The 17,693-nt window shown below is 30.8% G+C and overlaps 1 protein-coding gene across 1 annotated transcript; it reads right to left on the reverse strand.

Annotated features, from left to right (window-relative positions):
- Positions 1–2,034: 2,034 nt before the first annotated feature.
- Positions 2,035–4,305, reverse strand: LOC107927988 (endoglucanase 24-like). Its single transcript, NM_001327280.1, is given in 5 exon segments — positions 2,035–2,643; positions 2,732–2,893; positions 2,972–3,271; positions 3,893–4,190; positions 4,193–4,305. Coding segments are annotated over 5 exon segments (1,482 nt in total).
- Positions 4,306–17,693: the final 13,388 nt, after the last annotated feature.

Below are 17,693 nucleotides of genomic sequence, written 5' to 3' on the forward strand. Positions count from 1 at the left end.
ACCCCTAATTCTAACCAACTCTTTTATACAATTCCTACTAGTAATCATACTTTCGATAATACATTGATTAAACCCATATCCTTTTAATTGCTTCAATACCATTGATATTACTTTAATATCCTTTAATTTTTATTTTTATTTTTTTACTTATATAATCATTACTAACCCTTTGTATTGAATTTTTAACTTTTAATTCCAGTTCTAAACCCTTCCTTCTCTCCTTTCAAAATGGTAAATTTATTCTTTTAATCTCTTCAAAATTTATAAAATTATAAATAATGTAATGATAAAATTGTACATTAACTCAAAAGTTTATTATTAATTTTTGCTCCCTAAAATAATATCTCCTACCCCTTAAAAAAAAACTCAACTCAAACCAGAATAAATAAGAAAACTCACACATCTACATAGGATGAGATTCAACCATCAAATTCGAAATTCTCTACTCTTCAACCTTACCATCAAATCAAATCAAAACCTAGTTTGCTTAATTTTACTTTGTTTAAAAAAAAATACACATCCAAAATTATTTAGTAATTTTGTATAAATTCTTATGGTTCCACCATCAAGCATATAAAAATTTAGTTTGCCTGCTGGTTTCAACAAGCTTCCTCACCATTCACCAATTTCATGTATGAAAATGAAAACAGCTGTAATTACATAAATAAATAACTACTTAACATGTGATCTAAACTTATCTGAGCAACAAGTGAGTCCCTCTCCCTCGTGATTCTAAATAGGCAAGCATGTGATTAGTCATTAATCATCTGTATTATATAATAAGATCATCACATGTTCCTCTTTAATACAAGCAATCATTCATTAACAACTAAAATTCAGACATGTATAGAATGAAGAATGTTTCATTAATGGAATTCAAAGTTCTAATTTGGTTGTCTCATCGGTTCCAGTTTTACACTTAGGACAATATTTGTTGTTTCTAAATTGCAACCCAAAAAAATGGACTTGAACCGACATTTAAATTAATTGAAACCTGTCTGGCTAAAACAAAATCATTTGGTAAATAAAAGACAATGATTAACCAAGAAGAAAACAAGGCCCCCTACCATTATTATTGAGAAAACCTGTAAAGACAGAAATTAGGTAACATTGTCACAGGTATTTCGACCATACTATCACATGTCTACCCGATGGAGATAGGCCCTTAGATTAGGATTAACAACCTAAAAGACTGAGAGCTACATAATAATGAGGAAACTGCAATGCTATGTATTACGGATCTACACGGTGTGCTAGTTTTCTGCCGGCAAGGCTGTGAGACCTTTTAAGATGGCAGGTAAGAGTATTGGAATAAAAAAAGAAAGGGAAACATGAATATGGGCCGATGGGGATGATAATCAGTCTTCGATTGTACATAAATCATGGTAGGTGACACATAAAATCAATGTCCCTAACTGCTGTAGGATAGGGACAAAAAGATGGTTGGTTCATTACAATATGTTATATATCTACCCTTGAAGTCCATGCGGTAGGTTAATCTTAGATGGAGCCAGCCGGATCATTACAAACTATTTCAGATCTGATCCAATTCGAATATAAAAATGTTTTTAAAGTATGGAACGCAAAAATATTGATACATGGGTTAATTTTGTTTTTAAAAAGGAAATATGAACATCCATCCCACGTAAGAATGTTTGGGGGATTAGTTAGTAGGAGGAACTCTTTCAGTAATCAGCTTTTGATGTTCCCAAGTATCCTACAAAGTGTTGTTATGCCAATCAATTAGGTGGTCCAATGGTCTTACATCTCATTTTCAATTCACAAAAAGAAACCCAATATTCACAAATTTAGCTTCATGTCTAATTTATGAATAAAAGGAAAAGATTCTTTCTAGAAAAATCACAAGGAGTTCTTGTGATTCAATATTTAAAATTATAAAAATAGTAGTAATAATAAGAAAAGATGGTGATCTGGCTTAGCCTCTTCCCTCTTTTGCTTCACTCAAGATGAGAGACCTTTTTCCAGCTTCTAAAAAGATCATGAAATATGTACAGAATGTAGTTGGATTTGGTGCTAACTAGGATTGGGATGCGCTGCAAAGTAAGCTAAAGCACCAACAAATGGTGCATTGATGTAAGTAGTGGGCTCTGATTTCCTAAAATCAGCTCTATCATCGCCATAAACATCATCTTCTCCAGGCCCTCCCACTATTGCACCGACCAAAACATTCGGGTTAGGGTTGGTCGAATTAAAATAAATGGAACCGTCCTTGCAAGCAATGAACTCAGGATGATCTTTAACCGAGGGTAGTGAAGAGCCACGATGATGAATCCGTTGCGGGAAATAGTTGCTATAACCGACCATGTACGATAATCCCATCGGGTTCTCACCTAAGATGTAATCAACTTGTTTCTTTGCTTGCGTCCGAAGCAAAACCGGAGACACGAATTCGTTCCCGCAGTTGACGGTTTGTGAAGTCCGATCGAGGTATTTAGCGAAAACGAGGAGGATGAATGAAATGGTGGTAGCATGTTGTAAATTGCTGCCTCCGGGCTTGTAGATGAGGCCGCCAGGGGTATACTCGATATGGGATGAAGATGAATCGGGGATTAATGTGCACATGAAGCTATCAGCTGAGGCTTTGTATGATTCAAGAGTGTACATGTTTCCATCTAGCACTTCCTGAAAACAGGGGAACACCCTAAGTCAACATACAAACTACTGATTCAATGCTTGAAACTTGAAAGAAAGAAAGAAACTGAGGGTTAACCTTGGAGACAAGAATGTTTAATCCAGCATGCTTATTGTCCCACCCAAATTCATTAATATTGTCATCAGCACCAAGGGTTTTCCCATTGTTTTCCAAGTAACTAAGGTAGGAATTGTCTTGTGAAGCCCTTCTTAACCATGCTGCTCCCCATAGCAATTCATCCTATGTAAATCACATAATCAAATTAAGCCAATTCGAATCTATTTTTACTAATGTTTCTTTTAAATTATTTCTACTTACTTGGTATCCGCTAAAATCACAGTAAAATGGGCAGGCACCGTCCCTAATGTGAGCATTGTCACTATAAGCACCTCTAAAATTATCGGCAAATTGGAAAACCTGAACAGCATTCCCTAACAACGTATCCGCATATCCTGGGTCTACTGATCTGAACGCCATGGATGAAGCTGCGAGAGCGGCCGCCGTTTCACCTGCCACATCGGAAGCTGGGTTCGGTGCATCCACAGCGTAAACAGACCGGGCCGTGTCCATATCCTCCGGTCTTTCCCAACAGCTATGGTCTATATTTGGATCCCCAACCTTAAGTGGTAGCACAGATTGCGTGAGAAATGAGCGCGTGAGAGACGCTACACATCCTATCTATATGGAACATCAAGGACTATGGGGACCGATAAACTTGACCTATCCAATTCAATGTCTTTAAAAAAGAAAAAAAAGCTTAAAAAAGGAGACAATGGTCTTAGATTCCAACTTAGCATTAACAGTACACCCCAGCATCAAATATTAAACAACAACATCTAATTTCTTTATGTGTAATTATAGAGACGCACGTGATCTAATCTACCTTTTATGTATTTTACTACAAAAAATAAGCATTAGTTTTTTTTGTCTTTTCAACAGTTAAAACAAACATGGAATTCGATGTTTAATCTAATCTATCTTTCCCAAACTTGAGCTTTTGTTTTCTAAAGAGTAATACTGGCTCCCATGATCTCCAAACAAATGAGCATCCCAAGAAAGAAAAAGTGAGATTTGCAGAGGGAAATTTCGTTTGAAAACGACAACCATGATTGGAGCCATTACCTACGTAAATGGCAGTGAACTGAAGTTTCCAAATTGCCCTCGCCCAAACAGAAAGGACATAGGCAAAGTGAAGAGAGGCAGGCACTGGCAGAACAATAAAATTTAGGTGATTAATACCTGAACGAAAATCCGGTTAGTCTGAGACACAGTTTTGAGTAAATAATCAGTGGCCCAACGAATCGCCACAAGCGCATTCCTCAGCTCATTTGGAGGCATTAAATCTCCGAACTCAATCACACTCCAGGCCAACATTGTGGTGGTGAACGCCATTGGGAACCCGAACTTGACATTGTCACCAGCGTCGTAGTATCCGCCGGTTAAGTCCGTGTTGTACATCCACCCATCGCTCAATCCCGAGTTACCCCTCCATCCTATACGTTGATCTTGTGGCAAAAAACCCGAGCGTTGGCCTTCGAAAACAGAATGGATTTCGACAGTGCGTCGGCGTAGTCAAGGTAGCTGGATTCAACCAAAGGGGAAAACCCATGGAAAAAAATAAGATATAGGAAAAGAAGAGATGAGGGTCCCATGGCTTGGAAGTGGAACTGTGGTGGTGGTTCTTCCCTTTGAGGTTGGTTTTTTGCTTTATTTTATAATGCCAAATGTTAGCATTAGTAGGAAGGGAGGATTCACGAGGGTGAGTGAAGCAGCGCCGACACTGATTTGGGGTTTTGTCAGTGACGTTTCACATGCCCATCACAAAACGTGAGGAGTGTAACAATTTGCTTGTAAACTTAAAAGGCCAAAAGCAAAGCAGTGAAGAAGGGCAGGGGGCAGACCATGAAGGTCCCTTTTTTAATTATTATAAAAGAGAAAGTGAAGAAGCTGAAACGGGGCTAATTATTCTACTCTCAATTTGAAGGATGTTTGCAACACCCGACGGTTTAATATTTCTTTAACTGCTAACTGCAACAATTTAAGGCCTTCTTTGGTGGCTGCCTCCACAATGTTTATTACTATTTTTATTTTAAATTGATTATAAAATCTTCTCCATATTTTTTTCAAGGCTTATGTATAAGAAAATATGAAAAAAATTAAATTTAATAAATTTAATTCTCTATCATTAATAAAAAATTTAATAAAGCCCTCTGTTAACTATTTTCATCATTAACCATGTTTACCACTAAAAACATTGACGAACTAATTAAAAGGTGACATGTATAGCTTATAATTTAATCTAATATTTTTTCATAAAAATATTTTAAAAATTATAAAAAAAAGGAAAATTATAAAAATTATTAAAAATTAAAAATATTTTTTTAAAATGCTATTAAAATTAATATATACTTATAAATATTATTAAAAAATCTAATAAAATTTAATAAATTATAAAAAATTCATAAAAATATTTAAAATGTCATAAAAACTTTTAAAATTCTTAAAACAATTATAATAAATCATTAAAAAATACTTAAAATATTAAAATTGATATAAACATATAAAAATTATCAAAAAAAAATCATCAAATTTGAACTATATTGGATCACTCAGTTGAATCGGCTAGACTGAAATTGACTAGGGTACTAGTCTTGAGAAAGCCATTAGATTGGTTGACCTGAGAACTGAACGATTAAACCGTTTTTTAAATATTTTTTATGTTTTAATATTTTATTTAATTAAATTAAACTAATTGGTCGACCTGATAAACTGGTAGTCTGACCAATTCGACCACCGATCTAAATATACCAAAAATACTTAATTTTGATTTTTTTTCATTAATTTTATAAATTTTAATTATCCAACAATTAGCATATGTCAATATAAAACATTCCGACTAAGGTTTTCAGAATCGGACCAATGGTTGAACCGATCAGGCTATCAATTTGTCAATTCGACTGGTCTATCCAATTTAATTAAATAAAATATCAAAAAATAAAAAACTGGTTCAACCGCTCATCTCCTAGGTCAATCAATCTAATGACTTTCTTTGGACTAGTACCCTTGTCGGTTTTTGTTAAACTAGTCCTACCGATTGATTTGATCCTATTTATGTTTTTATGATTTTTTTTATATATTTTTATAAGTTTATACCAATTTTAAGTTTTTTAATAACTTTTATAATTTTCAATAATTTCTTATGATTTTTTATAAGTTTTTAAGAATTTTTATATGTTTTTATAAGATTTTAAATATTTTAAATACATTTTATTAATTTTATAAAATTTTATAATTTATTAACATTTTTATAATATTATATTAATTTTGAATAATATTTTAATATTTAATAATTTTCATAATTTTGTCCTGATATTTTATTTATTTTTATGAGAAAATATTAGATTAAACCAGAAGCTACAACATGTCATCATCTAATTGGTTCGTCAGTTTTTTTAACGGAAACTGTTAACGAAAGAACTTGATTGAATTTTTATTAACAATAAGGACTTAATTGGGCGTGAATTCAATACAAGGACTTAATTGATTTTTTCGTATTATCTTAAAGGCTTTTTAACATATAAGCCTTTTTTTTAATACAATTTGATAATTTAAGAAATAATTAAGGGTTGGTTGAGTTATGTATAAAAGAAATTATATAAATTTAGAATATTTTATACAAAAAATACGTTATTAATATAAATTTTCATATACTGAAGGCCGACATACAATGTTCTTATGCATTTTAAATATATTTTATTTTCTATATTTCATTAAAATTTAATTAAGTGTTCAAATATGTTGTTTTAGTGGGATCTTATTTGATTCTAAAAATAATAAATGCTTAATACTTCTTTTGGCCCCTGTATTATAGTTAAATTATCATTTTGATACTTATACTATTTTTTATTAGTTTAGTCCCTGTGCTTTCATTTTGTATAATCCATTACCTCAATTCAAATTTTGTTTTAAAACAATTTAACCCAATCCATGTCACATTGCCACATGTCAAAAGAGTAAAAAATACTTAAATAAAAAATCCCAAAAGTTATTAAAATTATAAAATTATGAAAACTAAAAAGTCACAAACTATTTTTAAAAATCATAAAAAAATATTTTTTTTATAAATTATAAGTATGTGAAACTTAAAAATGAATTAAAATTTTCATAAATTTTAAAAAAAATATTTGTTTGGAATTTAAGGTTTCTAGAAAAATCTAGAAATTATGAAATTTTTTAAGAATTTTATGGTTTTCTTTTTGCATTTTTATGAAAATTTTGATATTTTTTAAAAGGATTTTGAGCTTTTTAGTAAAAAATTACTACAAAATTCTTAAAATATTTCATAAAAATATAAAATATTCTTAAAAAAGCCTAGAATTCAAAACAAACTTTTTTAAAATTTTATGATTTTTAATTTTTTTTAAGTTTTAAATACTTATAATTTTCAAAAATAAATTATAATTTTTTTATTTTTTATTTTAAGATGTTTTGGGTTTTTTTATTTTTTTATCTTTAAAAAATTTGTATGTGAGTTTTGATTTTTATTTTTTGACACGTGGGAAAGCGTCATTGGTTGGTTTAAATTTTTTAACAGAAATTTGGGTTGAGATAATGGAATTATAGAGTTAAAGCGTAGGGGCCAAATTGATTAAAAAATAAAATATAAGTTCCAAATTGATGAAAAATATTACAGATAGCAACTAATAATTTAGAGAAGAATTCATACATTTATGCAAGAAAAATGATTAAGTAGGTACTTCCTACCACATCAGCTATTTGTCTCAACTAATAATTTAATGTCATATAGATATACTTTTTACGTGTAATTGTTGACCAATAAATTTTCCACATCAGCTATCTTCTTTCATCTTTCCCCCATCTTTGTCTCTCCTTCCACCCAAAAAGGGAAAAAATCGACCATGGAAGGTTTTTTTTGGCTTTTTACGAATTTGACCTTATAAATTTTAAAAATTATGAAAATGACCTAATTTCAATATTAATTATGGGAATGACATGATTTTTACAGTGAACTTGTATGTTGCCACTTTCTCAGGCTGCACCACCCTAAAAATTCCCTCAATCAAGCTTTAATCATTACAAAAAATAAAAAATAAAATCTTTTTTTAGTGTCGCCTAACAAATTGGCAGCATCGGACTGAAGACATTCAGGGACCTAATAAAGAAATTACCCTTTTTAGATTGGCTGAAAAAAACGCCACTTGAGGTATGCTGCACAAATTAAACTTTTTTGTCTATTTGCATATTAGGTCTATCTCTTTTGAAATTAAATTTAAATAGTCCTTAAAAGATATAAGAATAACAAAAATAAACCTTTATCATTTTTTTATTTTTTCAAAAACAAAAAAAAACATATATATATTTCTTATTTAAATTACCCAAATATATCCATAAAAAAATTTGCTCCAATTTATCTAAATTTAAACGTTTTCGATTAATTCCCCGACATATTTGAATTTATATAAAATTGAACAAAATTTTCGAGGGATTTATTGAATAATTTAAATAATAATTTTATATCATTTTTTAAGTTTATTATTTTTAAAAAAGATTAAAAAAATGAGAAGGGTTTTTTTTTGTTATTCTTATATCTTTTAAGGATTCTTTAAATTAAATTTTAAAAGAAGATAAACCTAACATACAAATAGATCAAAAGTTTAATTTAATGCAGTCATACTCTCATATGGCACCCTTTTTTAAGCTAATCTAAAAAGCATAATTACTTCGTCAAGTCCTTGAACGTTTTACTCCTACATGCTTCAGTCCGGTGTCGCCAATTTATTAAGCACCACAAAAAATTTATTATTTATTTTATTTTTTAATAATTAAAGAATAATTAGGAGGATTTTTATGGTGATGCTGAAAAATTTACTATGAAAATCAAGTTATTTTCATCCATTTCATAATTTTTTTAAATTTATAGTTCAGATTTTTTTCCCAATTTGTTTCCTACATAAAATTGTTGGTACACGTTTCCTTATGATTAAAATAATTAAAAATAACTTTTAATTTATTTATTTATTTGCTTTCACGATTGTTTTGTTTTTAAGCCAAATTTGTATTAATAAAAGAAAATAAGTTAACCTCAAGGCTGTTCGTACTTTTGATTACATTCGGTGGCAAAACAGGGGTTCGCAAGTGCTGGGCACCATAAAATGAAAATTTTTATATGATTTTTTTAAATTTTAAATTAATAAAAATAAAATTGTATTTTAGCCCTTTAAAAATATAAAAATTAATTTAATTAATTAAAATTTATAAAGATATAATCTATTAAAATGATGAAATTATATTTTTTTATTATAAAATTTATAATCTAATTTCAACCCTAAAAAATTTTCTGATTTCATCTTGGATTACATCTTAATATTGGATTAACATGTAAACACGAAATTGAAAGGAAAAAACAAATTACAAAGTTGAAGGTGATTTTATGAGTTATTACTTAAAGAGCAAAAGTAGAATTATTAAAGCATTAGAAGTGAAGCTTGAAAGAAAAAAAGAAAAGAGCTAGAAAAGCAAGCAAACATGGGTTAGTGAAATGGAAGTGGGGCATTCCGAATGTGTACATGGCTTAAGACTTAAGAGAGAGTGAGGAGAAATAACAATATTCTTATCCCTTACCCAAAGGCAACTATCGCCAAAAGTGGCGGTGCTGCTTTGATAAAATTGATGGACTCGCTAGAACCTTTATTTTGACTAATAATAAGCAGAGATTACTGATTGTGACTGGTGTTTTACTAAACAAAAATGATTGTGACAGCTGAAAATCATTTTCCTTGAAGCAATAGAAATGAAAAAGCTGCAACACAAGTTGATGAGCAATTAAACGCCCCACGTTTCAGGGATGATGAGTTTTCGGATAATGGATGTAACTATGTTTTATATTCTTTTAAATTAAAGTTTAAAACATTTTAATATCTTAATCTAGAAAACTTTATATTTAAATACCACTTGGAAGCCTTATCCAGCTTATCTTTTTGGTTCTTGCGAAGCTCCTTTTTGGCGGGGGCGGGTGAATTTGCCATTGGTTCAAGCAACAGAGTTTTACCAGCTTCGTTGAGGGGAAAAATTAACATTGGCATATGATATGAATTATATGATAGTAACTCATCTCAGACAACTCCACATACCAACCTCATCAATATTTTGCAGTTGATTAACACAATGTGGATGGGGTAGTTGTAATTAAAGGTCAGCATTTCATCAAATATAATCAAGTAGGTAAGTTATATTTTGTCATTTTAAATTAATTTGAAAAAAATTTTAAATTAAAATTTTGAGTTGAGTTTAATTAAATAAATTTGTTTGAGTTAAATTAAAAAAATTAATGTGTCAAATTATTTTTTTTGACGATATGATTATATTCCAAGCTCTATATATTTGAAAACTCTTTCAAATGATAAATTTGTTTTGATAGTTCACTTGTTTAAGTCATTGATTCATTTGGTTGGAATCTAAAATTTTTATGTTTGGTTGATGGAATATAAGATTATCTAAAAGCATGTTTTATTAATTTGCTCTCAATTATTAATTAGAGTTAATTACACTTGACATCCAGAAACCCTTATTCTAAATTGGTTCCTAAACTTCAAAACTATAATACTCCATACCTGATCTGGTCATTAGATCTGAGTTACAGGATGCTACCACAGAAAACAGAGAATATCACATGCAATTCAGACTTAAAATCAATTAATCATTTCATAATCCATACAAAACATGACTTATGAACTAATCTGAGTTCTAACCGAGCTTACGAAAGCTCTAAAACAAGTTCAAAATTGAATAAGGACCAATTAAAACTTTTAAAACAAAGGGCAAACATTAAAATAGAGGTCACACAATTGTGTAACTAACTTTGACCATGTGGTTCAAAAATTACCAAACGTACAGTACCCATATGGACGTGTGGCCAGCTCGTGTAAAGTACATGTTTGTGTGCTAGCCCATGTGGAACAATCATGTGCCATTTTAAGTGTTCATCATGTACGAGATAAGCCTATGAATCAAGTAATGCCTAAGTGGCCACACATCTTGTACAAGAACCAACCAACAATCATGCCAATACACGAATTAACCAATTACAATACTAATTATCCATATCACATAGAATTTCCTCTTCACCAAGTTTGATAACCTAAACATTAAACATTAATACAAACAAGTCACATACTTCATTATACCATTTCCAACTCAACTCAAAACATATCATATATCCATTTCCTAATCTTCTAACTAATATGCCTCAAGGCACCATCACAAACATAAATCAATACCAAAGTACTTTCTATTTCATACCAAGTTAAAACATAGCTATGAATGTGCCATATGTACAAACAAAATGCCAAAATTCTATCATTTATCAGCAACCATCTTACCAATATAACCACCTATAAGTTTAACACCGAAAACTATTTTACATGCTATGGTTATAACATCCAATTCAAACATCTATCTATTATGCCATATACTCTAACAAAATCTCACATATTCAATCGTTGCATAACATAACCAAACTTACCAAATACTCATATTATTTCATCACATACCAAACTTAATAACCATATTTAAGGATACTATTTCAAGCCATGATTAAACACATCAACATACCAACAAGCACACATACATACTTTGTGCAACACAAATCATACTTTACTTTTACAAAACACTTATATACAATTCAACTCCTATTGCATGACACATAATCAAAATGAACATTTAAAAGAATATCGAAAATAGAGGCTGGATAGTGTGATCTTTAAGATGATCCGACAGTTGAGTTCCGTAAAATGAAAACTACAAAAAACGAACCAAAGTAAGCTTCAAATAAGCTTAGTAAGTTCATAGAATTTAAAATGATAACTTACCTCAATTCATATTAATCTACATTTAATTTAACTAATTTATCTATATCCCTGTCACAACATGTCACATTTACAAGGTGAGCTTTTTGTACATATAAACTATTAACCATCCATTCATTTTAATGTCAATTCTAAATATCAGTTAAACATATACACATAATTTGTTCTGTTCAATCATATAACATTTCAATAACCATATAAACCATAAATCTTGTGGAAACAATCAATATATTTTCTTTTAAACAGTAATTATTTTAAACAATAATTAGCCCAATAAATTAAAATATAAGATATAAATACGCAAGTAACTACATCACACCAAGGCACAATAGTGCAAAGCCCATAGGCACACTATCATGTCATATAATATTTCATCCCTCCACCACACCAAATGACTCAAAAGACCGTTAACTACACCACACTAAGGCACCGTAGTGTAAAGCTCGGTAATCTGCAACAAATGTAAGATTCTGACGTAAACTGTGACATCTCCGTCAAATCTTTTAATCCGCATCATCTTTTATACATATCCCGTACTAGCGCTCAATCAACCCTATTGGCATGCAAATTGTATCTTATCCTACATTTATCCGAGCTTTATCAACATATCAAGGCATTTATTTAAAGTTCAATTCTTTTCTCACATTTCCACAATTTAAATACCATTTCAAAATATAATCAATATGCTATAAGCTATTAAATTAAATGCATTAAACATATTTATAAACATAATTATCCCGTATGAACTTACCAAACATAAACAATAGTAGAAGAAAGGTCAGGGACTAATCTGTAATTTTTTTCCTCGGTTATCTACTGGTTGGTTCGATTCTTAATCTATATAATAATTAAGTTCAAGATATCAATTCCATATACTTTATAATAGTCAAATACATGCATATGAACTTTTAATTTTGTTTTATATAATTTCCCTAAACTTTTATATGTTATTTAATTTAGTCCCTAAAACCGGAACTATTATATCTCTCAAATTCAAGTTTTATTCTACAATTCAAATTCAATTCCATCCCTATAAAGCCCTCTAAAAGCATGAATTTCAGAAATTTCATATCAAACTTTATGTAAACCTGGCCCGGTTGCAGGGCCTAAGTTACAAGACGTTAAATCAACATTGTCACAATTACACATGCACCCATGGCTTCGAGCAAGAACAATTGTTATTAGTTTAAGCCTTTTCAGAGGTGATTACGACTAGACAAACATCATATGACCTCAGAAGCAGTTTAATACGAGCTTAAAGATCATTTAGCAAAAATTACAAGGAAATCAAAGTAGGTATTGATACGCAATCGTAGTTATCGATATTTATCAAGATAGGTATCGATACCGTTAAGGAAATCGATACCATTTTAGCATACTGTTTTTTTTCAAAATTTGAAACCAAACATTTTATCGATACTTGGGCACAGGTATCAATATTTTTAACACGAGTATCGGTACTTGTGAAAGGGTATCGATACTAAATTGAGTTATTATTTTCCTACACTTTCGTTCCAACATTGAAGTATCGATACTTATGCCTTAAATATCAATGCCCTTGTACAATTCGAAAAAAACACAGCAAATCAAGGCAACATTCAAACTCAAGCGTTTTCCTCCTCAACATTCATCATCAAACATAATATCCTACATCAATTTGACCATAATTATTGTCCAAAGAAACATAAATACTTTAACTATTCAAACCAAAATAAAAACCAATAAAATAATGATAACATCCAAACAAAACTCTAGAAGTCCAAAGATTAATAAACCAACAAAAATATAATAATAACTAGCCAAGGTTCTAACCACGTTGCCATTATTCCCAAAAGTTGAAAAAAAATGTCAAAGTCACCTACTCAAATTTACTATAGCCTAACTTGGATCTCTTCCTTGGGCAGCATCGTCTGCAATGGTTTAGAAAGGAGTGTGTGAGCTTAACAAGCTCAGTGAATGATTATAATTACTGCCAACTAAACACAATATCATACGTTAAACAAAAGCATTTAAAACACAATTACAAAAGTACTCAACTATTGCGCTAAACTAACTTAATTATGCATCACTTACACATACATTTGACTTCGTACTCACATATTTATATACATAGTATATTTCATAACAATTTGTTAATTGATAATTTGACAACTTGAGACTATGAAACATAAAAATAGGCTCTATCACCACATATTGGATACATAGATCTCTAACATACCAATGACTTGAAGAGTCGAACATATCCCATAAGTGTAGCATCAAGCTATTGCTCTCCAACACCAACATATCCTAATGAATAGAGCTTAGCTCACATTCCCTTATCCCTCCAAATTATCCTAAGCCTCAATGCCCCAAATCACAACACAAGAGTGAATACTCACAAAATCTTATGGCATGCCAACTATATCCAATAGTCTCAAAAGATCATAAAGCCAAAGTATCCACAATTATACACATATTTACTTATCGTTTTCTGCATATTTTCACCGCTCTTTTACAACATACACACAACAATGTCACAATCACTTAGCATGCTTACCATGCATTTTGTTGTTGCACTTACAAGTGCTAACATATGACTCAATGAGTTATAACCATAATAAGTCACATTTGCATACATAATACACTAGTTTCATATAACGTATTAACATATTTACATAACTACAATTTTGCAAAATACACAAAAGGAGTAAGAAAAATTACATTCAAAACTTAGGATAGGGGTTTAGGCTACTCCTAAGCTCTCATTTAACACTATAAATAGTCTCTACAAATAGCGGTTCCAAAACACTCACCGTTCACTCTTACGTCTATTTGCCAAAGGTTCAAACTAGCTTTTCCTTGCCTTTTGCCTTGCTTATAGAGGGCTCTAACGGTTTCAAATCTTCTCACATATTAACCACACAACATGCACAATTCATTAGTAGCCATACCACTTCTTAATCAAACAAAAACATAGGTCTAAGGCTAGTTCCTCTTGGAACTGATATCTTCAACTAACATAACCGAAACTCAAATATCTTCATCCATATTCAATCCTATCACTTAAAAACTATTCTAAACATCTCTAGTTAGTCACCCAAGAAAAATTCTCAACCTTAAAAACACCCAAAACTTCTAAGATTTACGGTTCCAAAAATTATGACATTCATGGCCATTCTTAACGAAAACTTAACAAAACCTTCAAATCTTTTAACAAAACTCTAAAGTGAGATTAAAAACCTTCTAATCATATTAAAACAAATTGAAAAATATATAGAAACAATAGTCTTGTTTAAAAATATAAAATATGTTAACAACTCCAATTTTGACTAACATGGAAAATCCTTAATTAAATTGATTAAAACTTGATTTAAACGGCTAGATTACATAAAAAAACTGTAAAAAATATAAAACTTTACCCGATTGAAGAAATGATGAACAATTGATTGAAATTTGAGAAAACCCACTTGGAGAATATCATTGCAAATCAATGGTATTTTGGCATTCTTCTTTGTATTTAAAAGGATGTTTGGAAGATGATAGAAAACAAAGGATTGGAGTAGTGAAGAATAAAGATTGAAGAATTGTATTTGGGGATATCTCTTTCTAACAGAAGGCACAAAGAAAAGAGAGAAGATGTGTTCCTCTTTTTTTTTCTTTTCATGTCAAGAATAGGGTGAAAGAGGGAAAAATATGCTGATTTTAAAACTGAATATAATTGTTTTTAAGCTACTCTTAAATTAAACCTTTTTAAAAAATAGTCTACTTTTTTAAAATGAAAGTCTTTTCCATATTATTTTCATGAATCAGTTTAAATTTTCAAAAGCCATAGACCAAGATATTTTTCGGATTGCATAATTTGAATTTCGAACCCTATTTCATGCCACAATTCTAAAACTACCATTAAAACTTCTAGACCCAATTTCAGATGTGACAACTTTTCCTCTCTAAAAAGAATTTCATCCTCGAAATTTACCTGAGCTAAACAAAGAATTTTGTCTTCGACTTCCCAAATAGCCTCCTCTGTTTTGTGGTTATGCCATAAAACTTTAACAATAGAACACTCTTATTTCGCAAAGCCTTCTCCTCTCGAGCCAAAATCTCTATCGGCTTTTCCTCATAAGTGAGATTAGGTTAAACTCTAATCTCCTTTACTGGCACGATGTGCAATGGGTCTAAGCGATACTTCTGGAACATTGACGCATGGAAGACGTGATGGATTCACTCAAGCTATCGCGACAACTTGAGTCGGTAAGCTACCGAACCAAATCTCTCAACAACTTCGTAAGGTCCAACATATCTCGGACTCAACTTACCCTTTCAACCAAATCTCAAAACCTTATTCCAAGGTGAGACCTTCAAAAACACCTTATCGCCAACTTGAAACTCGATATCACAATGTTTCAAACCCGTATAAGATTTATGCTGATTCGAAACTGCCTTTAATCTTTCACAAATCAATTTCACCTTCTCTTCAGTCTCTCGCACCAAATTCGATCTAACAATCCGCTTATCATCCAATTCCATGCAATACAATGGAGTTCTATACTTCCTACCATATAATGCTTCAAACGATGCCATTTGAATACTCGTCTGAAAACTATTATTGTAGGCAAATTCTGCTAAGGACAAATATCGCTCCCAACTACCATTGAATTCAATCACAAAACTACACTTGAATTACTCTTTCTAATTAACCATCTGTCTAGGTGATAAGTTGTACTGAAACTAAGTTTTGACCCTAAAGCCTCTTGCAAATTCTTCTAGAACTTAGAAGTAAAACGTGAATCCCTATCTGAAATAATAAAAATTAGGACTCCGTGAAGACGTATAATCTCAGCTATATATAACAAGGTTAGCTTCTGTAAAGAATAATTAGTATACACAACCAAGAAATGCACACTCTTTGAAAACCGATCAACAATTACCCACATAGAATCTTTCTTCGTCGGGGTCAAAAGTAAAACTGAGATGAAGTTCATGGTGATCCTTTCCCATTTTCATTCTAGAATCATAATCGGTTACAGAAAATTTAAAGGATACTGATGTTTCACTTTCACCTTCTGGCAAACCAAACATCGAGTCACAAAATTCGTAACATCACGTTTCAAACTAGGCCAACAATACATCTCTCATAGATCATGATGCATTTTTCCACTATCGGGGCACATAGTGTAAGGGTTACTATGTGTCTTGGTAAGAACCACCTATCTCAAATCCACATCACATGACATACAAAGTCTTCCTTGAAAATTCAATATACTATATACGTTGACATCAAAATCTCCCTTAACACCTTGTTCAACTTGTTGAATCTTCTTTACCAAATCCTCATCTAATAATTGTTTCTCATTAATCTGTTGAGACAAAGTTGGCTTCACTTGCAGTTCAGCCAACAACCCACCATCATCGGTTACAATCAAGCGCGTAAGCATATCTCGCAATTTCGTCATTGATTTTCTACTCAATGCGTTCGAAACCATTTTATCCTTGTCGGGATGATATTTCATTACACAATCATAATCCTTTAAAAGTTCAATCCATCGTCTCTGCCTTAAATTCAACTCCTTTTGAGTGATAAGGTACTTAAGGATTTTATGATCTGTATAGATAATACATTGTTCACCATACAAATGATGATTGTAACAACTCAAATTTCAGTGGTGTCAGAAAAATGATTCAAAATCACTAAATATGACATGTGAGATTAGTAATTTAGAAATTAATAAGTAAAAGTTAGTTGTGATTTTAGAAATTTTTTCGAATTGGTGAATTTTGGGGAATTAAAAGAAATTATTAGGTCAAATGAGTCAAGAACGAGGTATCGAGACCTCAAATTCATAAACCGAGCCATAAATATCTTTATGAATATTTATGGAGTGTTAATAAGATAGTATTAAAGTTTCGTTAAGAAATTTTAACATTTCGATAGTCAATTGAATAAAAAGGACTAAATTGAATAAGATGTAAAAACTGTGGAAAGTGATTAAATGGCTTAAATAATAAATAAGAGGGACATAAAGAACAATTTTTCCCAAAATAAAATGGGTTGGACAGTTAGGTAAGTGAATGGCTGAAAAATAGTGTGAACTAAGGGAAAAATAGTAATTAAGTTGAAATTAAATAGTTAAAAATTGGATTAAATTAGAATATCTAGAATTCTCTTCATTTTT

Source organism: Gossypium hirsutum, chromosome A12 (genome assembly GCF_007990345.1).
Source record: "Gossypium hirsutum isolate 1008001.06 chromosome A12, Gossypium_hirsutum_v2.1, whole genome shotgun sequence".
Lineage (NCBI taxonomy): Eukaryota > Viridiplantae > Streptophyta > Magnoliopsida > Malvales > Malvaceae > Gossypium > Gossypium hirsutum.